The sequence below is a fragment of the Pagrus pagrus genome (genome assembly GCF_965226575.1).
Source record: "Pagrus pagrus genome assembly, chromosome: 5".
NCBI classification, from domain to species: Eukaryota; Metazoa; Chordata; class Actinopteri; order Spariformes; family Sparidae; genus Pagrus; species Pagrus pagrus.
In genome coordinates this window covers 29,394,176-29,420,527 of record NC_140189.1, presented here as the reverse complement: position 1 = coordinate 29,420,527, position 26,352 = coordinate 29,394,176, and the positions used below count along the sequence as shown (strand labels likewise).

General features: G+C 40.6%; 1 protein-coding gene across 1 annotated transcript in view; it reads left to right on the top strand.

Moving 5' to 3' along the window:
- The first annotated feature begins 22,638 nt into the window (after positions 1-22,638).
- The window catches only part of tnmd (tenomodulin), a 48,034-nt gene continuing 44,320 nt past the window's right edge, over positions 22,639-26,352 (top strand). The window contains exons 1-2 of the mRNA XM_084352354.1: positions 22,639-22,804; positions 25,653-25,787. Of these exons, the coding sequence (XP_084208480.1) occupies positions 22,757-22,804; positions 25,653-25,787 (183 nt within the window). The 5' untranslated portion in view covers positions 22,639-22,756. The remainder of the gene's footprint in view (positions 22,805-25,652; positions 25,788-26,352) is intronic.

Sequence of the window (26,352 nt, the reverse complement as noted above, 5' to 3'; positions counted from 1 at the left end):
GATCGATCGCCAGGGACTCCCAAAGCGACAGGCTCGTTTCAGTTTGGGTTTAAATAACTACAAACGTACCTATGTTGCCTAATAAATTCAGTAAAGTTGTGATTGTCATGTAACTTTACTGAGTTAGGACTCACAACTGACTTCTATATTCACGCTGTCTCCTAAATACCATCCCTGTCCTCCTCCTCCCTTTACAGACTTTTTGCCCTTTAAACTGCTTCTCCCCACATCCTCCTTTGGTGCTGTAATAATTACTACAGCCACTAGAGGTCACTTCCTGACAAGACACATTAATATGGATCATAATAAACTGCTTTTTCTGATGAGGATGGGCTGTTTGTTTCATGTCATACCCCTCTCTCTATCTCCCATAATTAGTTTCTATTTATATCTACTGTCACTTTACAATAAAAGCAAAATGCAAAATCAAAATAGAACAAAAACATGGAGATATAAAAACTATAAATATTAAGAGAGAGAGAGCTAGAGTTTTCATAATGGTGATTAAAATAACAATAAAGCAAATACGGATTTCTTTCATTAAAATCTACCCTGAAGTCAGATAATAATGAGCTGAGTGTTTCAAGAGCCTGAATATTTCAGCCTTAGTTGTGGCTGGGTCAAGCTGTATTGCAAGTCATTCCCCATATAAGATGTTGCATGTTATATCCAGGACAGCAGAGGTCACAACTTTCCACATTTTGATGTCAGCCAGGGAAGCCAACGGTTAACCTCCTCTGAGTATCAAGTTGGCTGCCAACACCGAGCTACAAAGTTCTGCTGAAATGTGCTGACAGTGCTGAACTCTGTAATGACTATTTTGTAGGGCTTCCGAGTGTAAAGGGTCTTACGCCGGCCCGTCCCCACTGGAAGATGTCTCTCAGCTGGATCTCAGCTGAGAGACAAAAATTGCCTCACGGACCTGCAGTCTGCTCCGCCGTAATACTGGTGTCATGACACGTACAGAGAGCTGCCAATCACGCCACCAGAGCCATTTTCAATTAAGATTTTCACCACAGTGTAGCAGTTGTTCCTCATGGTGTTAAATCATGCGTTCTTTAGTCATCAGTTTCCTGCAGAATGTGAGAAAATCAACAATCAGCATCAGCAGCTTCTAATTAACAGACTCCAAACTGGTCTGAACTGTTGAAATTTGCAGGTGTTTACATGTTAATTCACCGTGATCGTGGTACGTTATGAACATTAAAGTTCGGTTCGGAGCTGAGGTAGAGCTGAGATCGAGCCTGACAATGGAGTGATATATCCCGTCCCTCCTCTGGCAGGTGTTGACGTACGCTGCAGCTGTCTCTGCAGCTGGGCCTCGGCGGTTGTTATGAGCAAAGACAACCCTCTCCCCGCGTCCTCCAGCGTTCTTATCACACAGAAAATCATCATAGCTGCTTAGACTTTCTTAATACATTCATGGCATGTAAAGTGTCCTGTCGACACAGGAGAAAAAAGAAGGTGGCACTAAGAAAACACGAGTCGGGAAATGTAAGAAATAGCCGCGGTAGGTGGATTATTTTGCAGAGATTCTCGTATTTATTAAAGGATGTGTTTTTCTGCTCTTCTTTCAGCATTCAAGGCTGACGCTCACAGATACCAGGCGCCCTCTCAGCTCCTTACAATATGCAGCTTGTGGACATGAAAAAAAGCAGCTAAAGCAGAAGGTATGACAAACACACTTTAATCATCCTGTCTCAAAAACCTCACTCAAAGCATGTACAGCCTTCCTCTTAGTTGATTGAATAGTTGATTCAATAATACATATATATATATATCTATCTATAGCCAGCATTAGAGCTGTCAATAAATACTGCTCAGTACAGGTTAATCGTGTGTCACACATTACAAATGGGAATCGTTTTTGCCTCAGATGAAATGGGCAGTAATGAGCTACAATCAGAACTGAATGCAATCAGTCAGCCTATTGAAGGATCATTTGCTTTGATTTTTTTTATTTTGTCGTTCAAATGATTGCCTTGGTTTTTTTTTTTTTTAGATTGTATAAGATGGTGAACAAAGTGTGAAATCTTTTGTGATTTCTCCTCCTCGGTCAGCAGCACGACTCCTTACGTAAAGTCTGTTATGTGTATTTTAGAGAAAAATTTTAAAATAAATGATGTTGTAATAAAAATGTCTGTTTGAGTCCTTTCATGAGCTGAATGTCAACCAGTCAAATGTGATTGTCTGTCCTTTTTTTATAAGAGTTTGTCTTAATCTGTTTATGTAAGGTTGTCAACATAAAAACGATCTGTTGAAAACAAATAATGGGATTAATTAATACAGAATCAACAAAACAGGAAGTAAATAAATTAAAAAGTTGTCCTTATTGACAGTTTTGCTGTCCGCAGTGTTGTGGGTGGGAGCTGAGAACAAAACTAATGAGGAATGTATAAAATTATTATTATGATGTGAGGGCTCCCCCCTCAGGGAATGATAAATAGTCTTGCTAGATAGGTTCGACCTGCTACCTGGATTTTATAAGAGCCCAGCCCATCTGCATGCGCAAGTGGACACTTATAACTGGCATATAATTATGGACCAAGGATATGGCAACCTTGCCTGGGAGTGTGTATGCTTGGATGATGCGAGACTTGTGAAAGTCAAACAGCTACTTATGAGTTGAAGGTGCATGCCAGCTGACATGAAAAATCTGGTTTGTTGGCCTAAGGGCAGCGAAGAATGTTGATGGGGGAAGCTGGAGGCTTGTGATTACTCCCTGAAGCATGCAGCGCTCCGCATGACGAGCTACCTCCACACGACTCGGACATCCACGGTGACCTCTAGACAATGGTCATAGATTAGGACGGCCTCTGTGAAGCCGAGAGACAGTAAACGCGCGGAGAAAGATGGAGGAGGGAGAAGGAGCTATAACAAGGAGATCAGTCAGAAATGTGAACGGCTCTATGCACGGTCCACCTCTGTGCATCCAATCAATTACTGTAATTCATTCCAGCGGTACCCCAGAGAGTAAACACTGAGCGAAGAGTATGGCGGCTAATGATGGTACCCCTAGGATTACTAGGAGTATTTTTGCACTGGTCGATACTTGTCTGCATTTCCATCATTATTTTGTTGGCCTGGGCTTTAACACACGACCCAAGCAGAAATTATGTTTCTTTCAAGCAAAAAAAATGTAGCCTTGTGTTACGATATAAGCTGCACTGTGAATTCAATTTTGCAAAGGAAAATCTCCAGCCTGTTGATGCACTGCAAGGTTTTATTTCCCTCATTTACCGTGATTCAGTTTTTCTTAACCTTGCTCGAATTTTCTGCAAAATCTCTGCCAACCAACATATCATTTTCAAAAGAAAAACCGGTGAAGTTGTTCACATCTCTCGGCTCACGAATGCCAAAAAAAAGTGTATCGAAAACACCCTCAAGACTCTTTAGTTTGTGTCTGTGTGGGTGTTGCATCGTTGTAAGAGCTTGTGTCTTCAGCATTGCACGGCGTGATGGCTTACTTGTGCTCGCAGAGGAAATAACTCAAACGAGAAGGTGCGGGGATACAGGTGGAAAATTGGGTCCCGGGAGAGTATTTTAGATGTATAGTGGAAGGATTCGGGGGGTCACCAGATAAGTCAGTCTCAATTCAAAGTTTCTGACAAGGTAATGGATGGAGGCAGTTGGAATAAACCCGTGAAGATAACGTTCGCCGGGAAAACAGCTTAATTAACAAGTCATCCTTAAAAGACATCCCCTTCCTTAAAAGTTTTCACATGAGACGCTGCGTGACATAACAAAAGTATTTTGCTCCTGAGAAAACACACAATCCGACTAACAGCTGTTGAGTATTGACAGGACTAACGGGAGGGAAACAGGAAACAGGTTGAGCTTTAATTAGCTGCAGTCGTGATGACTCTTTGGACATACAGCTATGTTTGCCTTACACGGTGAAAAAGAAAAAAAATATCAGAGACAATGGTGGAAGAAAAAACTAAGAGCTCAAATAAATATTGCCAATGTCTTGCTAATCATGCTCTAATTATATCACAAAGCAATTACACAGCAATTATAGCTCCTATTATTTCTAAATGAGCACATTTAAAAGAGAGAATACGTATGAGTTGATTAAAATTATACATTAGGTGATTCAATGAGGAAATGTTATAAAGTAAATGACTTTGTCCCTTTGCATGAAATATAGTTTAATCATTTTAGTTCCATTTGATTAAATTCACTGATAAATCAGAAGCATGTAGCTTTTCCCATGTTCCCACTCTGTCTCTGAAACGGTGTAAGAAATGAACCGCTCTAACAGCAGCGTGCTACCTGCTACTGCGGCGTGTGAGAACGCCTCGAGGTTTTTTTTAGAAGCAGTATAGAATATACATTATCATTCTCTGCATGCAAGCAAAACTGCCTTGGCCTGAAATGGGCTTTTCAGTGAGTTCCTGGATGTTTATTGGTCTATAGGATCGGCCGCAGGCCTGGCGAGCAGTCAGCTGGCTATCAGGGATGTCATGGCAACTAGTACAATGCGGGCGAGCGGCTAGAAACAAATTAACAATCAGAGCCGCTCATACAGTACGGCACGGCGTTCACAAGCACACTGAAGTTCAGCGTTCTCCTGCTTCATGGCTGCAGGGTGCCGCAGCCCCGGGCCAGGTTAGTTGGGAACTTGACCAACTCAGGAGGAGGAAGTGGACGTGACTAACGATACACCTCCTGCCTCCAGGCAAAGATCTGCGTATCGAGAATTATAAACAGAAGCATCACTTTGTTGTTATCTGTGTTAAATTAATGTTGCCTAGCAATAAGTAGTGCAATTAATTAATGGCTTAGAGATACAGATTTTGGTAACACTTCATTCACAGGTCCGGAAATGTCACGCAGGGAGTAGTTACAGAGAAGAAGTTTCTTTTAAATAACCCCTACATTACCACAATATTGACCGATTGATCGAGTGATTTCAGGTAAATCAAACAGTAGCACATACAATCCAATTTAAGAGAAAATAAGGTTACATAGAGGACATCAAACAAGGACAATACAAATAAATATGTGTACAAAACATGAAGTAAGATAATATAAAATAAGGGGACAGACAGATGGTGCATATATAAATTAATATAGATATCAGTAGTCAGAGGTTTCAGGGTAAAATGTTTCGATATTACTAATAAATTTGTTACATTTTTATGTTATTTACTAACTTAAATGATTTAAGTAGTGAGTTTAGTTCTATTGATTGATTGATTGATCGATTTTTTTTATTCCTGTGTCATGCAGAAATAATTTGCCCGGCCCGAACGAACTTTCAAGACACCATCATTAAAAAAAACAGACCTGAAACCAGCATAGCAACACGTGAACTACGAATACCACTAAACAAATAAACCATGAGCCAAAGCTTTGGAAAGAAAGGTAGCCAACTTATCAGCATTCAAATTAAACAACCAGTCCACTCTGTCATCGTCTGTGCACCAAAACATGTCAGTACAGGTTTTCTTCACTCGTCATAAAAAAGGACAACACAGAAGAAAAATCTGCCAACCTCAAGGGTTAGGGTCAGGACAGGATTCCTGTTCTCAGCAGTCCAACTAAAGACCTTTGACTCCTTCATAAGTTTGCTGTTACGTACGGTTCAATATTTACCTCAACATGTACTGAAAAAATATATTATTTTATAGTAAAATTCAGCTCATTTCCAACAAGCCTTCCAGGAAACTTCCAAATGGTTTCTGCTTAACTTCTGCTGATCGTGCCAGCTGAACTTCTAACTAGTTCACGTCTAACTTCCCATCAGCAGGCCGCTAAATTGAAGTGATTTGTTGCAGCCTAATTTCCAACAACTTTCTTCCGAACTTCTGCTGGTCAGCAAATTGAACCGATTCAACAATCAACATTCAGGCTCTCTCTGTTCTCTGTGTCACACACACAGCAGTACAGTGTGCAGCTGCTTAATTGATTGTAAAATATTACCTTTTTTTCAACTTATTAATTTATTTGCTTGTTGTCGCAAAGTATAAAAATAGTGGCATTCAGACTTGACTCTTGATTGAAGTTGCATTGTTCTCAGTAATTGGCAATTTGTGGTGGCTGACTATTTAAAAAAACAAAGTCGGACTGGTCTGCTGAAGTGTTATTTAGTGGCCTGCCAAAGGTTAGAAACTAGTTAGAAAGTTACGGGCGGGATCAGCAGATGTGATCAGCAGAATATTATTTTTTTTAAATCACGTTGAGGTAATTTTCAGTACATTTCAGGTAATTATCGTGGTAATCTAAAAGGTAATTTAAAAGAAATTTCAAATAAGTTAAATGGTAATTACCACCTGCTTACCATGAAATATCACACCTGTAAAATCTGTAAGAAAAAGTGTGTTTTTTTTCAGATGCCTGTGTGATGTCTTTAAGTCAAACAAGTACGTGTTTAAATTCTGATTATAACTGCCGTGAAGACTATTTGAATCATCTGATGCACTGGTATAAATATCCTCAGTGGACATGCAGCACACAATGAACACTTTCGCTCTGCTTCTATGATAATGATGTTTTATATCAGTGTGAGCAGCGTTTTTGAGCTAGTGCCTCCCTCTGAGTGTTACATCAGACAAGATACTTTAGAAACTTAGAGGTTTCTGTTGCTGTTTCATCACTAAAGTCCACTATTACTGCACCGCTGCCATTACAGACCCTTCTGAACTTTATTATCTTCTTCTAATAGCTCTATAAAGGTCATTTGTGATCAAATATTTATAGCCAGCGTGCTTTAAAAGTTCAGGTAATACTTGGGTAGTCTAATATGGACATTCAATAATCAGGTGACAAAAACTATTACAGACTATGAGAGTCTCTTAAGTTCACCTCTCAAAACGTCAAGGTTGTTTTAGACCTGTAGACAAATAATACAGACGAGGACGGATATTTCACTTTACTGTGATGCTGGGGGGAGACAAAAGCAAGAGCGGAAGGAGACATCAAAGGTAGTGTTTTACCAGGAAACGCTGATTACTAGGCCTACTGTTAAACTATACTGCATAATGAAAGATAAATACCTTCAGGGCTGTACCAGCATGTTAAAAGACGCGGCTGCTAATTACCAATATTTTGGCTGCAGGACAAGATTCAAGCGTGAGGTAATAAGCAGAACAAATGCAGTCATGTTCTGCAGATGTGTTTTGCTCTATCAAGGTAAAAGTAATGTTGACATAAACCTTTGTTATATGTTTTGTTGTCAATATCCCAAACAATGTTCCAGCTCAGAGAAATCCACAAATTCACTCAAGGCCAAGTGTGTTTCCCTCAGTCGCCTGTCGCTACTTCCGCGAGAGGAAATTCAGTAAACGAAACTAAATTTAAGGTGAATAAAACTTTAAAACATTACCCCATATGTGAACATTTGTACCTGAGTCACATCTGATAGATGATCATTGGCAGTGGTGGTTGTTTCATGTTGGATACATAGTGTTTGTCCGTCCCAAACAGCAACTTTACTGCACTAATGTTAGCGAACGACGGCACACACTATGAATTCAGTAGCCTACTCTCCAGAGACCAAGCTTCTCTCTCCTCTCTCCTCTCTGTAACGTTACGTTCATGAAGTAAAGTACATTTCCCCTCCAGCTCCAGTCGGCATCACAGCACAGAAACACCCAAAAATGGAGGTCACCTCCGTGGATCGCTGTTGCAGTCAGGTTGATAAACAGGACTGAATATAAATCCACATTTTTTATCCCAAAACTGTAAAACTAATCTCTGAGCTCCGGATCAGAGCAGAATCTGATGTGACTCCAGGTGTTTATTCTCCAGAGGGTTCTGGCTCTAATCCCGACCCTCTAGCCGGCTCTAAGCAGTTCACTCAACACTCCACAAAACATAGGTGAATGGTGTTGGATGAGTTGGACCTGGAGGAAGCAAAACAACTTCATGATTAAGTTCGGAAAGTCGGGGTGAAACTGAGAGGAGCTGGTAGTGTTGCCAAGAGAGGGAAACTACTGAGTTGCTAAATTACTGTGTGAGAGGGGTCAGCGAGAGAAACTCCGACGGGCCTTGTCTCCAATTAACGTGGATATCCTGGTGAGTTAGCCTCACAAGATAGCTGACTAGCATCACAATGTTGTCATGAAACTGTTCAGTAGTGTGTTACTTTTATTTTCTGAGAGTCATAGAGCAAAACCGGTCAGGATATTGTGGGTAGGTGAGGTACTGAGTATGCTGTGGTTGATATCGATGAGCTCTTTGGCCGCCCACGTTGTCGGCTTAATTGCGGCCTAGAAGTGCCGGGTTATTGTGTGTATTTGCAATGTTTAATGCTGGACTGTAAATGTGAAGTGTGTGTTATTTTGAAATTGAAAGTTGAGAGTTGGAAGAAAGACACTGAAGACCGTTAACTTCAGAAATGCTTATTGTAGTTATTGTAAGTTACAATTCAGATGACATGAAAGGAGCTTTAAAGGGTCAAAGTCTGTAAACTGAAACGTCTGAGAAATCCATTTCATTTTGTTGTATGGACAATTTAACTGAGTTAATCATTTTCCAATGTTTTGTTGTAGTTCAATTGGTCCTATTTGCACATTGGAGTTGAGTTAAATAGAGCTATTCAAGTCGAGGTTATGTGTTTTAAGGATTATGTGTGCAAGGAAACAAAACTGAACAGAACCTCTTGACAATCTTTACATATCTTCTCTTTCTTTCTTCCATAAACCAGTGTTTTGTGTGGGCTGGAGCTCTTACTGCTCTTCATAGAGTCTGCTACTGCCAATCTCCTTGAAAATGTATGAAATGAAAGAAACCCGAAGCCAAATCAATTCCTAAGTTTTGAAGAATATTGAGGCCAGGACTGGTGCCATAGGTTTTCTATGGGTAGATTACCTCCTCTCTCGGGTTACTGGAGTTACAGTGACACCACTGGATATCATTAAGCAGAGGTTTGTGTATGCCGACAAAAAAATGATATTCATGAAGGGAGGTCGAGCCGTCGGCAGCCGTGTTTGTGCAAAAGCGGGTGTTTTTTTTACAAGACCTCTGGACATTTACGTTCATGTTTGAAACCTAACCAAGTGGTTTTTGTGCGTAAACCTACCCAGAGCATAACCACAGCTTCCTGACTGTAGCCAGCACTGAGGTTTCTTCTTCTACTCTTTGTACTAATGTCACCCTCTTTAAGTGCACTCCCGAACCTCGGGTCGTAGCCGATCATAAATACAAGACGAGCCATTATTTAATTTATGGTGATGAATTTAAAGTGATGAGTTGAATTATCCCTCTCCTGCTAATTAAAATATAGTTGTGTCCTGACCATGGCTTTCCTCTGGTGAAAGGAGGAGACAAATGACCGCATTAAAATAATTTAGAGCCCTTCTTTGAATTAGAGTTCCCAGAAAATAAAGGCACATTTGAATCGTCCGCAGCCTCCAAAATACCTTGTCTAAAGATGCACATCATGATAATTAATATGTGATGAATAGGTCTGCTTTTTCCAACTGCTCATAAGCACAGAGATAATAACGGTCTGCCGTCTATTTGTCTTGCGTTGCCTTCAATTTATTTCCACGGGTTTTAAAAGAACCACGGCCTACATCAGAGTAATTCACAAAACAACATTATGGCTGTTTGTTTATAATACGTCTCTATATTGACAGCATGACGGTGGCAATTACTCTAAATATGTCCGGCCATTGTCAAGCATTTACATTTCCATTACTATGTCTGCTTTATTCAATCAGACAAGGATTTACGATGGAGGAGTGTGCCAGCGAAGTACAACCTGTTGTATTGATCATGTGGAGATGAAGCTGACATCTGTAAGACTGTTTTGTGTGCGGAGGATCTTCGCTGGACAGATCAGATGTTCCTGCAGATGTTTTTAATAACAGTGGCAGTGGATCTCATGTGCTCTCGTAAACCGTAGCAGGAAAACCGGAGTTTGCTGCCAAAAGCACTGACACATTAGGCAGCGTAAAATCCAAACCGTAAGAAGGCAGCAAGTAGAAAAGCAACCAAAATATTTGACACATTTTAAAGTTCATTCACTTCAGTATTTGGCCGCTCGATAGGAGTTTAAAACTGGGTCACTGACACACACGAAAATCTGGTTGTAGCAGTGGAATATGTTTTATCAAGTTTAAAATCAACACTTCACTTGAGTATTTCCATTTCATGCTACCTTTCAAAGGGAAAATGCTCCAACATGTGGATTAGAGCTGTGTGTAATATTTAATGGACACAACACCTGATGATAATGTTCAGATAACACAATATATCTCCTACAGATAAAACTAGTCAGTATACAGTATGCGAGGTAAATGTAGCTTCATTCTGACCAACTACAACAGTAACATGCGGCGTACATATATGAACACTTTAATGACACTTAGTAGAGTGCATACCTCCGCCAAGGCCCAACAGTCCCACTTTATTTCAATCAAGACTAATCCAATATCAAATAAACATATTTAAATCTGTGAAAATCCATTTAGCAAACCAACAATCGGACTCAGGTGAAACCATAACCTCCTGGCGAAGGTAATAATCAGCGTTCGGTAGCGTTACTTTTGAAAGTACCTTGTTACATTACGAGACTATTGCCAGAGCACACAGCCTAATATGTTCACACAACATGTAGCATTAGGCTAATTCTTAAAGATTTCTAAAAGATACCAAAACCAAGGGTAGCTGACAGATAGCAGCTGATAGCGATACATACTGTCCCATACGGTATGAAGGAAAACACAGACTCGTATATGCTACAGTAAAGGCTGCCCTCTCTGCCATCACGCCAGCTGAGTGACAGCAGCGCACTGACACAACACGACCACACCTACAAATCCAACGTTGAAATTCAGAACAAACTTAAACAAAGAGTAGTATAGAGTAACCGATGACTCATTTGAAAACCTAACTAATCACTAATCACAACACTAATCTGAGTACTTATACTGTATACTTGCAGTTTTGAGGAAAAGTACCCTGTGGATGTTTCTGTTGTTCTTTTGTCAAGAAACAAAGTTAAGTTTCTGTTCACTGACTCACGAAAGCACATTGTGTGAATCATCGAAGCTTCCCTCCATAAACTTTTTGGGACATGTTTGGTAATTAGCAGTCCTCTTCCTCTTCCTCTTCCTCTTTGCCTTTGCGAGTGTTCCAGCCTGAATCCTAGATGTTTCACAGGTTTTACAGGTGAACACAATAAAACATGACCTGGATCAATAGATAGTGTAATAAAGTTGGGTCGTCTCTGTGCTGTTTTACTCACCTGCAGTGAGCAGTGGTAGTGAACCCACCAGATGAAAGGTCACATAAGACCCTCTAATTGCAGTTGTTTGTTCCCCTCGTGTGTTTACCCTTCAGTTCTGCAGTAGCAGAAGACACAGCTTCATCAACAGAGCCAACATCGTTAATCCATCTCTGCCACTGTTGTTTACTGTTCTGCCTTGTCTCACTTGCATCACTCTGCCTCCAGAGACCTGATTCAACATTCAGCTTTTACTTTACTTGCTAAAGAGGAATCCGTTAAGAGGGCTCGTCATTTCTGCAGTAATGTACACCCCGTTTCCTTTCCACTGGTTTGAAAGCTGAAGTTGAACAATGGAAGGAGTAATTTTAGGTGCACGTCCCGCAGCGACTACAGCCACTTTGCACAAGACGTGATGTCTTGGTTCTGGCAATAGCCCAGTTTTCAATAGGACCCCTGCCGTTCCTCACAGCTAATCAGCAGTAAGTATGACTAATTTGAATGAAACTATTAAGTTTCATTGAATTACGAACTCAATGACACTTAATACTTTCATCCGTTTCCTTCTTGTCATGGAGCCCATTGACTAACTCCAGTTATTATGCTGTTGTTAGCCCTGGAGCGTTTAATGCTCCGTGTGCTGTTCACCTCGTACTATTTTAACTTTTATTTCCGGGAGGTTAGCTAACGGTTGTTTACTTCCATCACTGAAGAATCCAGATGGCTCCTCTGCAGGGGATTAGGATTACAGGTAGCGATAGCATGCATGTTATAATCCAATTGAAGCACGTTGTAAGATCGTTTGTGCGCACTCCCCCGCTTGTGTTATCTCATCACGGAGGCTTTTGTTTAAAATGAATGATAGCAGATTGTCAACAGATTGCTCTCAGTCACTACATTGTCTGTGATATCATATTAGATATCTCAGATAAATCACATTATCCAGTTATCGCTGCATTGCCTGACTACTATAAGATCACAGTTTGAGAGCTGCTGAGCGCGCCTGCTGTCACAGCCCAACAGGTGTAATGGTGATATCACAGCAGATGTTTTCACGCACCATTTAATCCTCGTCCACGTCAGTAGCTCAGAGTACACTTTCGCACATTGTGCCAGCTGTGTCACGTTGGTTTATGCTTCAAAAACACCCCTCCGACCAAATCTCGCATAACAACGTGGCAGAATTTAAATGGATAAAAACTGTTGCGGTGACTGCATGTGGTCTAAAGCTGAGGCCTGCTTTGCTCACCGGCAGTCGAAGTTATAGCAAGAACATAAGAGCATTTCAGAAACATCAGCGGAGGGAGTCTACCACCTGCACAATGGCACTTCTGGTTGTTTAAAGCTGGCAGAGAAAAACAAGCTGACATGTTAGCGAGCAACATTATCATTCATTCGTCGTCGTGTTTGTCCACCTGGTAGACGTCAGTATCCACTCTCTCTTTAGCTCAGCACCAACTGCTGAGAAAAATATCCAGCGCTTAGTCGCAAAATGTTTCCTCTACCTGCTAACTGTGTCTGTCAGCCATTCTGTGTTTAGCAGGTAGTGTGCAGCGGGTATTTTAGGGCTTTTTTATGTGCTGAACAACAGCTGTCTGCCTTGGCCATGAGCAACACAATGAAGGTATGAAAGAGTGAAACACAACAGTGAAGTTGCAGCCTGATCAAAATCAAAATATTAGCTGAAAGATGGTATTAAGCTCTGTAAAGCTGAGAGGAGCTGTAGAAGCCTTTTCACATCACACAGTCTTTTTGATCCACTGATATTTTACTGTGTGTTATAAGCTTTTGTTAAAATATGGTTTAAAGATGCTAAGTGTGCTGGCAGCACAAGTACAAGTTAAAGTCCTGCACTGAAAGCGTTACTTCAGTAAAAGTATGTAATGTACTCAAAATCAGTGATGGAATGTAACTATGTACATTATTCAAGTGCAGTTTTGAGGTATTTGTACTCGAGTATTTCAATTTTCTGCTACTTTATACTTCCTCTCCACTACATGGAGGGAAAATATTGTACTTTTACTCCACTAAAATTATCTGATAGCTCTAAATACTAGTTACTTTGCGAACTGCATGAGAGCTGAAGAAATGCATTTTTAAATATTTGTTCTCTGCATCGAAAATATCACATCTGATACCTCTATATCTTTTCTCAAGTATGACCTCAGGGCACTTTTTACAACACTGCTTGACAACACTGTCCCCTGTGACAGTTAGACTAAAAATATAATATTTGATTATTATTATTTCTCATTAATGTAAAAGCAGTATTTTACTGTTGTTGTTTGAGGTTGGGTTAATTTAAACTCGTGATTAATCTTATCAATCTTACTTATCCTGATTATACACTGAAAATAGTGAGAATGGTCCTTAAATTATTAAAAATAAATGATTAATATAAAGATAATTAAAAGGAAAAGTATCAGGCACTCACACATGTGATGCTGGAAACATGTTTTTGCAAAGAAGTGTGCAAAAAAATATTAATTTGTAAAGTAACTAGTTGCTAAAGCAACTGAAATGTAGAGTAGTAGAAAGAAAAGTGCCTCAAACTTGTTCTTAAAGTGGAAACATTTAACTTCTCCTCTCTCAGCGTTTCCAAGTGGTATTATTGTTGTTGCACAGACGGCTGGATTTGTTTCTGTTTTCCTCAAATAACAACAATGTGAGTTTATTCAGTCTTTTAGTCTGTAAAAGAAAGTGATCACAGTTAACCTTCTGTTTCCCAGCGGCAGACAGAATTGTATAGTGACTGAGCCAGTTTATAGGGAACCAGTGTGAAGGCAGATGGTTTCATCGTTCTGTATCTGTTACATCGTACAAACATTTACTTCAATGTACAACTATGTACATTTTGATATTTACCACATTAACTTGCCAACATGCCACAACACACACGTATCATTAGACCCAGTGACAAGTTGTGTGCTGTGTTTCACACTACATATGAAATAACATTTAGAAAGATTCATGAATAGTTCAGTTGGAATAATCTCATATCGATTGTTGCTGAAGGGATTCGTTCTGTCCCTTTATTTTACCAGATGGATGCAGTTAAATCAGCATAATTCATAATTAATGCATGCGTGAATGAATGAATCATTACGCCCCTATTGATAGTAATTAATTGTATTAATATTTGATGACTAACAAGAAAATGGTGTCACGCAGGGTTAAGCAGAAAAAAGGACGGAAATCTGAAAACAAGTTAAAGTTTAAAGGGTTCGACTTGTGTTTCTGTGTAAAGCAGACGTCTACGAGGCAAACAGGGTCACATTTACAACAGTTGAGATTAATTACTTCGTTATTTCGATAACACACGAGGTGCAAACAATTAACTTCTGATTTATTAATGAAAGTATGATCAATATTTCCAAATTTAATGAGTTTAGGTAGCATTTCATTACATGGACGCGGATCAGTTAATCATTTTCTGACTGTTTTTTATCACCAAGGTGTTTGTAATTAGGCCGCTGTCTCTCACAGGTTCATCAAGCCGAAGTAAAAGAGCGTGTTTGGTTTTTACATTTGAAAGGTCAGTTTTGAAATGATTTAATATTATCTGTGAAGAACTTTACCTTTCTTAGTTTTGGACTGCATTTGCAGAATAACATCATTCACTGGTTGTTCATCATGTCACCGTTCACAGGGGGAATATCCTCAATCTTTTCTTTTACATCATCGGCTGTCTAACCATCGTTAATTGTGACTGACTACCTAAATTACTAATGACAAACTATGAGCCCAGAAAATAGGAATTATAGTAAACAATTAGATGTTAATCAATTATAGGTATTCTCAGTCAGCAATAAATCGTGGGGGGCGATCGGTCACGATGCTACAACTGTGACAACGCAAACAATCTGATATGCGGATGTACCAGACTGTATGTGCTCCGCCAGCCGAGCGTGACGAGCAAAGTTTCCAGTACTGAGCAGAACTGAGCCCATTATAAGTCGACAGAATAATAAGAGCGTAATAAGTGAAGCATATCTTCTGCCCTATATAGAGAATTTCCTCTCCCTCTGCGCCAAACAAAGCTTCTGAGGCCTGCGGCTAATCACTGCCCTTTACCTGTTGTCATTCATCTCGAGGAGTCAATTGGTCTGCTTCTGCAGGGTGCAGAGGTAATTACGATTTGGCTATGACTTGCGTTTGGCTCTATTGTTTGACTCTGCGGCACACACGCTGGGATGCCGGGGACTCGAAGCTCAGAGCTCATTCAGGAGAGTTCCACTTTGACTACACCACTCAATGTTCCCCCAGAGAGCTCTGCTGCTAACTAAACAAAGCTCAGCCAAGACGAGTCAAGATCATCGCGGTGAGAGAAAAAAAACAAAAAAAAAACCCTGCACCTTTTTTTTTTTCATCTTCTACTCAGGGGCGCTTTATTTGTTGAAGTACCATTTTCAATGCACCCTAAGACGCAGAATATTTTCTCTTTCACTGCTTCTGTTCCATTTATGGGTGATTGAAAAAGTTGCAAAGCAAGAAGAACAATTTCACAATATTGCTGTCTAGATATTTTTCACAGATCTGCCTCCTCTTCAAACTCTGAATTGTATTAATATTTAATCGCATTATAAATTGGATGAGGAATACAATTATGTAAGTAAATACACCTGTCCCATCAAGCAAGAAATTGAGAAAATCCCCCAGCAAGTAGCTTTACTCTCAAGGTGAGATTTGGGAAATGAATGTATAAACTTGGGGAAGATTTGCAGCTGCGGTAATCCACATTTCTATTCATCTAGTTCCTCAGTATGTGAAAGGAAACTCCTCAGAGATGGTGCACAGTTATCTCTCAAAGTCCTGTTGATAGACCTCTGCTTTTACATCAGCTATGGACAGAGCCTGTGTTTGAGCGATCACGAATTGATATGTACAGTGAAGTATCCAACTTTTTCTCAATGTATTATATATTTATATGTCTCTTGAGATGAACATCTGAATTTATTGATCAATGAACTGTTAGAAATGCTTCAAATTTCCTCATTTCTCTCTATAAGAAGGCGCTCACAGCTCGGGATGGGAAGATGTTATCGCGGATCGTGATAAAAATCACTCATCATATATTGATCATTGGTGAATTTCCAATATCGGGATAAACATGAATATCCTCACAGTGACCTGCCTAGCTTGATAACACAGTTCTGCTTTGATTTCCCGATTTGTTTTGAGTCGCCACAAGAGGAAGCCGGCATCTTTCCAGTCCCTCTACAGTCCTGGCACCGCGGCTGAAGGCTTGGCTCGCCCATCGTATCCCATCGAAGTCCAGGGAGACTTTACCTTATTGAAGGTTGTTTGATTGTTGAAACGATATTCATTCACATGAACCTCTATTTAAGCCTTGAATATCATTGAGGTTTGCCTCATCTGCAATGATGTCGACATGCACAAAAATAAACAGTTCAGACTTTAAACATTTCAGGTCGGTGAAAACAATTGCACACTCAGGTGAAGTGTTTTGAGATTATCGCCTTGAATTGTCCAGCGGTAATAAGAGTGTCAGTCTTGAGAAGTTGGGAAATAATTTCCATGTGTTCGCTGCACAAAAAGTTCAGAGGAGATCTGTGGGATAGGACGGTTAGTCGTAGAGTGAGTTTGCTATGGTCCTGTGGTTCAGTCCAGCATAGATGTTATATAGTTTAGTAAATGTCCAATAAGAGGTTTATAGATTAAATTAATATTGTGAATCTTGACATTAAATATTCACATTGTCTCATGCAGACACAAAGTTTCCTCTGCTGGGACGAGACTTTTGAAGCAACAAAGGGAAACGTCGTGGAGAAAGAGAGGTGATTATTCAGTCTCATCCCCAGGATCGTCAAATACTGACGCGTTGGGTTGGCAGCCTTGGTTGGACGCCATCTTTAAGACTTTAAGACATTTTTGTAGAGCCCACTGGATTGTATTTGTTCTCCAGGAACAGCTGGTGCTTTATTTCAAATATGACTTTTTTTAATATCAGCCATAAATTTACTTTGAAGTCAGTTTGGGTTATCCATACATATGAAAGGATGAAACAGACCAGAGTTTACTGTGTCTTGACAAATGAGGATGAGAGATGCAGAATGTGCTGCTTTGTATTGAACACATGGCTTTTAAATGATTTTACCCATTGATAATAATACGACTACTTCTGCTACTACTGTTACCATGACTACTAATAGGAATAATTGCCGTAGTGAGAAGAACTTTGTCTGTATTTCACCTTTCAAAACAAAGTGACAAAGTGCCAATTAACAACAAACGAACTTGAACTACGACGTATATTCTGACAGGCGTTAAGAGCATGAAGCGTCGGGATCTCACCTGTGAATGTCACTACTCTACTGGGCCTCACTGAGTGTTTTGCTCTGAGGAATTCGCGGCAGTATATCAGCAGAATGTCAGGCCGTCGCCATAGTCTGCTGCGGCGACTCCTGGGAAGCAGAGCGCTGTGTAAACTTCCTGTGCAGAGGTACACTTCCTTCCTACCGTCGCTGAACCATGAGGACGGTCCTGGAAGATGACGGATGGAGGCTATCAGATCTTTCGTCTAGACAAAGTCAGGATCCGTGACTGCCTCTTCATGATGAGCCCATTCTGGCCCACCTCTCCCGTTCCCATGTAATGAAAGACTGAGGTGGTGTAGCTGTGTCGAGGCAGGAGGCGGATAATCAAATCACACAGGATTACGTGTCACATCTGACCTGCGTGGACCCGGTTTCTGTACTCGAAAGTGTGAGTTATTTGTCTTTCTATGTGTGAGGGGGAGTGAAAAAACAACAAATCCTTAGTCCTGCTCTATGTATTCTATTTTTTCCTATTCCTATCTCTCTTACACATATTTCTTTTTGCATCTTTGTCTCTTTCTTCAGCTGTGACAGTCTCCCTTCATGTGGGAAGGGGCTGTTAATGAATGTGGATGAGCACGTGGGAAATGTGTGGGTTCCCTCCGCAGCTTTCTGTCTGAGTGACAGAAGCCCGACGAGGCTTTGGAGGCTGGCTTAAGAGTGAAAAAAGGAAAGAAGAAGAAGAAAAAAAAAAAGAAAGAAAACAAGGAACAGCTTTTTTCCAGATGGCCACAGCAAAACAGAGCAGAATATGCTCTGCAAGTTTGTGGAGGCAGCGCCTGCCTGAGTTACTATAAGTCATTTTGAGGAGAACTGCTGTTGTCTGATGGAAAACGGTCTATTTATATGTAATAAATAATAAAAAAAAAAAAACCTCACTGGATCCAGCTTGGTCTGTTGGGTTTGTAATGGGCCTCGCTGTTGGTCACAGTGCTCAATCTGTGTTTGCGCAAGTGACAAATACAAAAGAGAAAAATTTCTATCAAAGCTATCAGGCCTGAAGCATGAAGAGGAGAGAGTAAATGTTTATTTTGTGATTCTTCCTGGTTTGCTAAGGCTGCTCCCATCAACCTCTGCTCTAATCTGTGAGTATCTGGTATGCACTCCAGACTAAATTGCTGTTTATTCTATTCTGCGGGTGTCAAAGCCTCCAGCCCCGCCGCTGAATGCTATCGGGGGAATGAGGGTCCCAGGATGCTCAACTCTGCTGCTGACACAACACTATTCCTGAAAGACCCGCCACTTGATTTACCCAAGCAAAATGTCACGGTAATTGTGAAGATTTATATCAATGGGAAAGAGCTGACGAGGTCGCGCGGCTATCAGATCTGACAGACTTAATATGTGCTCAAATGTTGGCTGCCACACTGAAGGCGCTCGGGTTGACCAATTTCACCTGGAATGTTCCACCTCAGACGGTATTGACCGAGCCGCCGTTTTTCACTTCTGCAAATCGAGTGTGAAGTGGAACTTTTGGCTTGTGAAATCGCGTTTCTGATAAACTGGAATCTCTTCAAAACATTTTATCGCGCCGTTCAAGCTTTTGCTTTGTGCAGATGATGTGTGGGGGAGAAGAAAAAAAACGACTGACAGGTGGTTTGTATAAATAGGCTGAACGCAGGTGTGCTCTGATATCGTAGCCTTCGCTCCCTGTCACAAAGTATGTTATGATAAAATCTGATGTGCATTGTGCGTGTTATGCGTCAGGTCTTAAAACAGGTGGCATGCTGGAAAGGTGCTGTCAGCTGTGCCATGCTAGAAGTCAGTGTTAGAGGAGTGCTGTGGTTGATAATGATGCTGATGGGATAATGAAGTACAACAATGTAAAAATGCTTCTTCACAAGTCCTGAATGCAAAATCACCTGTGATCGTGTGTTATTCTGTGACAGTTAAAGACTGACGCACGTGTCACGTTTTTAAAATAGGATCCAAACACGGGGCGAGCTTTAATGAAGTCGAAATCCAAATTACAAGCAACAAAGGCAGGCAGAGATGAGTCTGAGAAAGCAAAGGCAGTCAAAACTCAGGCATCAAAACAGAAATCAGCAAGCGTAAAACAAACCAGGGAGCACGAGGAGGCAACACAGGTAGATACAAGTGGAGCACAGGACCGGGGGACAGGTGAGACACAGGGAGTGATTAAGTAATGTCTCTTTAAAACTCACAGAGATCTGACGTGAGAGAAAGAGCCGATGGTTCTTGTGTAAAAGGTAAAAAAAAAAAATGAAGCCAACGTCGAAGTACAGAAAAACTGCAGTACCTCAAATGGCCACTGGAGGCTGGCTCCAAAATCGAGTCAACCCCCATAAGAGGCCATGTTAAAACGCTGTAAAACCGTAGTGTCTGCCTTACTTACCGTCTCGGCTGCTTTGAGCAACAGTTATCTGCAAGCTTGGCCGATCTTGTGATGTGTCAGACAAATAAAATGGCTTGCTGTGAGGTTAGCTGTATCAGAGGGACAGATGCTGCTAACATGAGCCTGAACTCGCAGACAGCTGCTGGAGCTGGCGAGCTCTGGAGGTGACAGCTGTGTCCAGAGCCTGGAGCTTCTGGAGGAATAAACAGCCAGAGATGACGGGAGAGGACAGAGTTTGTATTTTAAACTTTTGGGATTAAAAAAGTGGTTTTATCAGTGTTACCCTTGCTGCTGCTGTGTGTATGTTATTGGCATTAACACCCGAGGAGGTAATTTACTGAAAAACAGCCATGCCAGCACTACATCTTGAAGACAAGGCTGTTCATTATATGCAAGTATCATAATCTCTTTCTCCGAGCTGTTGTTATCTGACTTTATTTACTTCCACTACAGATTAATCTTAATACAGACAACAGATTAGTGTTTCATGATCTGCTGTTTGTAGCAGAATGGCAGGTCTCTAAAAACCATGAAATCATTCGTGACTGTTGTACAAACTAAAACAAAACAAACATTTTTCCACCACATTTCTGACCAGATAGGAAAAGTCACTGCAGTCGGGACATCAAACCTTCAAGAAGTCACCGTGACATTTTCAGAAACAATTCATGGAGCACTGTATGGATGAGAGAAATAACTGGGCGCCAAATCAGATGGCATTATTAAGCTTGCCAAGAGCTGTATAAAGTTTTGTGTTTGCCAATGTTTGCTTCAGTTACGGCACGTGTTATTTAACCCCTCCCTTGTAATACTGATTGCATTTTAAAAAAGCACTGAGAGGCTTCTCCCGACTGAAAACTGTGATGATATCGTGCTGAATAGTAATAATAACAATAGTTGAAAACGGCTTCTGTGGTCGTTCCTGTTATTACAGGAGTCTCCAGGACCAGACGTGTCTTCAGTAGTGTCTCCTTCTAGAAATCATGACCCGCTCTACTAAAGCTAACAGACCGTGTTGTAATCAGCTTCATGCAGGAGCGATTCTCTCTCTGAATCACTGTGCAGAAGGAAGCCGGCATCGACTCATGGACGAGATGCTAGCTAACTTTTTTCTTTTTTCTTTTTTTTTTGCTTTATTGAGCAGGATAATTACAAACGAGAACACAAATGTGCTGATGTAGAAGAAAAGAAAATAAAAAGATATAAATGAAACAAACAAAACCGTATAATTAAACTAATAAAGCTCTGCAGATAAATTGGATATTTATGGAGTCAAATAATTGAAAAAATACATAAAATGGAAAAATAAATAAATCATAAATTAAATACATAGATGGTCTTCAATATGAATTAAGTGTTAATACACTCAGGGTCTATTAATTTGCTGAACTGTGCCGTTTCAGCAGTTTTGTAGATTTTAAGTGGCGGCTGTAGCTCAGGAGGTAGAGCGGGTCGTCTAGTAATCGGAAGGTTGCTGGTTTGACTCCCCCCAGCTGCATGTCGAAGTTCATGTTGAGCAAGATACTGAACCCCAAATTGCTCCTGATGAGCAGTTGGCGCCTTGCACGGCAGCCTCCGCCATCAGCGTGTGAATGTGTGTGTGAATGTGTGAGTATGACAAGTGCTGTAAAGCGCTTTGAGCGGTCGGTAGACTGGAAAAGCGCTGTCGAAATGCAAGTCCATTTGAGTTCATACATTTTAGGGATTTACAATACAGTCAACGTTCATCATAAAAAGCATTGAACATGGGTCGGGTTGCTAACTAGCTAACCGAGCTAGCTCAAGCAGTTCAAATACAGTTCTGAAACTCACACCGAAACCTCCCAGATAGATGAACAACACATGTATTTTTGATTTTGGGTTGTACTGCCCCTTTAAAGGTGTAATGAATAATGTAATCAAGTAATCCTTGACAATGTAACTTTAATGTAAGTACTTTTCTTAATCTAATCTCGTCCAGTCACTCACTTATTTTGTTGTAATCTGATTATAAAATCGTGATTACATGTGATCTGTTACTACACACTGAGAGCAAAGTTTTCAGTGAAGCAGGAGACTTCAGGCAGTTCAACTTTAGAAATAAACAATATTTGGACAGATATTCTGGGTATATAAATGACAGAGAGGGAGAAGACTTAACTTTGGGTATTTTTAATAAGATAATTGAACTTTTTTTATGTGGAAAAACCAAATTATGATTTCAAGGAGAGTATTTTTATATGTCTTAAAACATCTCTGGAGGGGCTCTTTAAACTTCTGTCCTCCGATTACAGTCTTTACTTCATTCCTCTTTTACATCTTTACGCGCACAAGTGCAAATTCCTTTCATTTTATAAGGTTGACTCTTTCATTATGCTGCTATTCAGTCGTCTCAGCTCCTGTTTAGTGCACCTGTTTGTAGTCGAGTGTGCCGACTGAGCGACGGGGGAACAAAAGCAGAAAGACGGCACTTGAACTCTTTTTGATACTTCAGACAATATAACTGAGAAGATCAGAATCTGCATCATGTAGATACATGTGGGTTTTTTTCCACATGCAAACTTTGTGTCCTCCAAGCAGCAAATCTTTCTAAAAAGCGATGAATCATTACAGTATTTTTGTTCAAGTATAGTATTTAATTTATTCAACAGAGGGCATGTATTTCAGTCTGAATCCATTTGTGGCTCCTCACCTCTTTGAAATGAAAGCAGGCAGGAGACACATCTGCCTTTGCTTTTAATGGGTATCACAAATGTTTGAGTAATTCCACTCTATCTGAAACTTCCCTCCCCTTCAGCACACTCCCAAATTACAGCAACGGTATGAAAGCCGGGGCTCCTTGCTTTGCAGAGTTTTTTCCCCCAGCTAGGACGATCGGAAAGATTCCTCCTGTGAGCTCGCATCATGGAGGCTAGCAGTCAATCCAGCAGTCAACAGATCCTGTGGAAAGATGTGAGTCCAGTTTGATTTATTAATTGCACAAAATACATTCTTACATTTAAGTGTCTTTATGAAGGTTTTTGGAAGAATTTTAGGTCACACAGTGTCAAGAAAATGGGAGCAACCTTAAACTTTTAACAGCTCCATAAATTAGGTACAGGTGTCAGTCGTGGTGGATTAAAAGTGAAAATCCTGTGATATTTGAGTGTAAGCTTTAAGTGAAATATGTCAGAAGTGTGCCTCTTTTTAAAAAAAATCATGAAAAGGAGAGCTGCTTGATCTCTCTCAGTGATCTGAGTTTCCACAGAATAGTAATTTTTCCATCTAACTCCTTTTGGCTTTTCACCTTGGCTTTCTTCCTTTATTTCCACCCTTATATTCAGCCTCACCTGAACCACTGTATTTGCTTAATATCTAAAAAATTTCCCTTTTTCTCACATGCAGGCAGCGTTCAAATATGCACCGAGAATTATCTTTATTTGAGTTTTATTATTAAGGAAGACGGGGCACTGAAATCCTTTTTTTTGCCTTCTTCCTCCTCTCAGACTCCACTTGTTGCAGACCTTGTGAACAACAGAGCGATATATAACTTTATATATATATATATATGGTAAAAGTCAACTCTTTCACCGCCCATCAGAGACTGCATTTTCACCCTGAACACCCTGTAGGTGATGGATGGATAATGATTATGATTAAAACATCACCTCTGGTACATTATTTCTGAATACTTTTTCGCAGAAATTCAAATGCTTATATGAGAGTGTCCCAGTGTGATAAACCACCAGCCTCTGCTTGCTGATTATGTAGGCCTTTTTTTTTTTTTCCTGTTGTTTTCTCGAGCAAGTGCTCTTTTTTTTTCGCACGATAACAGCAGGGGGCTCCGGGCACTCTTCCTCACAAAGCTCAAGAGGAATTGCCTGGCTGATTCTGAACTGCTAAACCTTTAAACACTAGTTGGCGGGTGCTGCGCTCTGAGGCTGCTCGCCGTCTCCATCCCTCCCTGCTTTTATTTCTGTCTGTCTGTCTGTCTGTCTGTCTGTCTTTCAATCCCACCTCCTTCCTGTGAGTATTCGATATTCAAGGCACAGGCAGAGAGGTTTGTCCTCTATTTAAGTTTCCACTGCTTATGCAACCTCCCACCGGAGAACGCAGGATTTCAGCCACTTTTTTTTTTTTTTTTTTTTTCTTTCTTCACTCGGAGAAATTCACATTGTAAGGAATGTTTGGCTCTATATCCAACGGCTTTTCATCATGCCTTAGGAATGTACAATACTTTGATGTGCCTCATGTTTTTTTTGTGCGGCTACTGTCCCTAATATGTCAAATAAAGAAGGGCAGCAGTCTAGATTTTATTACTGGTAAAGTTTTTGGGGGGCTTTTCTTGAATAATGTGTCCTCTGTCCTTCCCCAAAGTCGTGCGGCTGATGTATTTACCAGAAATCAGAAATTCAATCTATATTCAACAAGCGCACAGTGGAAGTGTATGCCATTATTACTAAATCTTATTTCCTCCTGTACTCCATGCCAGCTGCATACTGTATTTTTTTCAAATCATACTAAGAAAGGCTATATAAAATATATATCAGGTCTTTTTTGGATAGTTATTTTAACAGAACACAGGTTCCCAAAAAATCCGACCACCGTTATTCGAAAATAATTACTCCAAATTATTTAAAGTCTGTCCGCTGTCCAATCTGCTGCAGCTTAACTACTGGAACAACCTCAGCCACAATAGAGAACCAAAAGCTGCTTTATCATCACTTTTAAAGACAGGAAGATAAGCAACACCAATTTCGCTAATTGAAGTTGGCTCAGTTTTTTTTTTTTTTTTTAACATATCTGCTCTTCTGTTGTCCTCCGAGACCTTCAGAAGTGGTCCGGTGTGAATGAGAAGCTTTCACTCGCTCCCCGCTGGAGCTGCGCTGGAACAAAAGCCCGACTTTATTAATTTGTGGCCTTAAGCTCGGGGAATTGACTAAAGCGGGCAGAGTTTTCATTTGAGGAAAAAAGTTTAATGAACGTAACCTTTCTGTGGCGCTCGTCGCAGTCCGCTCTTCCCGGCGCTCGGGATAGGGAGGTCGGATTTTTAGTCATCAGTACATTTCTCACATGAAATCGATCAATTATAGCAATAATTGGACATTTTGGGAAAAGTGCTTAAACGTTTTTTCTTTACTGACTGTTACATGAGAGGACTGACACCACTGCCATGTCCTTTATCTCTGTTACAAAGAGTTGCAAAATGGGAAGAAGTATTTCGGAGCCAAATAAGCTCAACTTCGCAGGTCCAAAATGACCCAGATCTCAGAGTCCATTGAGGGTGCGTACCAAAGATTTCTCCGACTGAGCCGGCTAACTTCCAGTTCAGCCCCTCGCTAACTTAGATAGGGATCAAATGATTTAGCTAACTTTGGAAGATATCTCCACAACACAATACATTGATGTCTGTGACATAATGTAAGACTCATTTCTTCACCTTCTGGTGTTTAAACTAAAATTCTTACATATTGCTCCTTTAACTAACCCTTAGCTTAGCATAAACACTGTAAACAGGAGGGGAACAGCTAGCTTAGCTCTTTCCAAAGGCACACGTACAGTAACGTCTCATTTTAGGTTTTTTACGGAGGCTTGTGTGAAATTGTTAAACACAGGGAACATGATATATTCATTATTTCGAGTGCTGGTAGGCAGATTTTGTTTCCGTTACACGAAGCCAGACGAGCTGTTTAATGTCATTATGCTAAGCTAGCACAAAATGTTAACCAATATGAGAGAGATACAGTATTTATCATCTAACTGTTGGCTGTGAGGTATACTGTGGTTATTTGGACTATATATATACACCATATGTTTGCAGGTTGAGGTGGGAAAAGAGAAGAAGAACAAATACCACACCTACCAGCGAGTGGCTCTGGTTCTGGCGCTGGTCTTCCTCATTCTGGCTCTCTCTGTTTTCAGCCTGAGATACCTGTGGAGCCCCAGTCTGGGGAAGGTAAGACGAAGTATCAGCTCACTGTTCGCCGATCATCAGCCTTATTGCCATTGTCTGTAGAGACAGATGAAAGACTCACTGAGTCACCGCATCAGCAAATCATACAGGTTACATCAAAGAAAAAAAATACTCGAGTACGGAAAATGGACGGCCACACAAAGAGCCAAAGGCAGCCTCTGCAGACTGTATTGTGCTCCGCTAGATTAAAAGATGTGTGGGTTATGGAAAAGACAGCTGTGTTTTGCTCGGCTCATGTTTTGGCTGTCAGATGTGTAATTTCATGAGTTCTTGGACTGAACCACAAACCTCCTTTTTTTTTCTTTTTTTTACTGCTCCAAACGTTGCCCCGTTGCATTTTATCTGCTTTCTGCTCACACTGTAAACATCTTCTCACAATGACGGCTCCTGATAACTCAAAGCTGACCCTAATTGCTGTTGACCAGAGTGGCTGCAGCGGGGACTGAAACCTCTTGCCAGTGTAATTGGGATAAACTCTTGTCCTGGCAATTCATCTTGTAAAATCCAATTCAATCACACTTGATGGAGAACATTTTCGCTCTGCCTC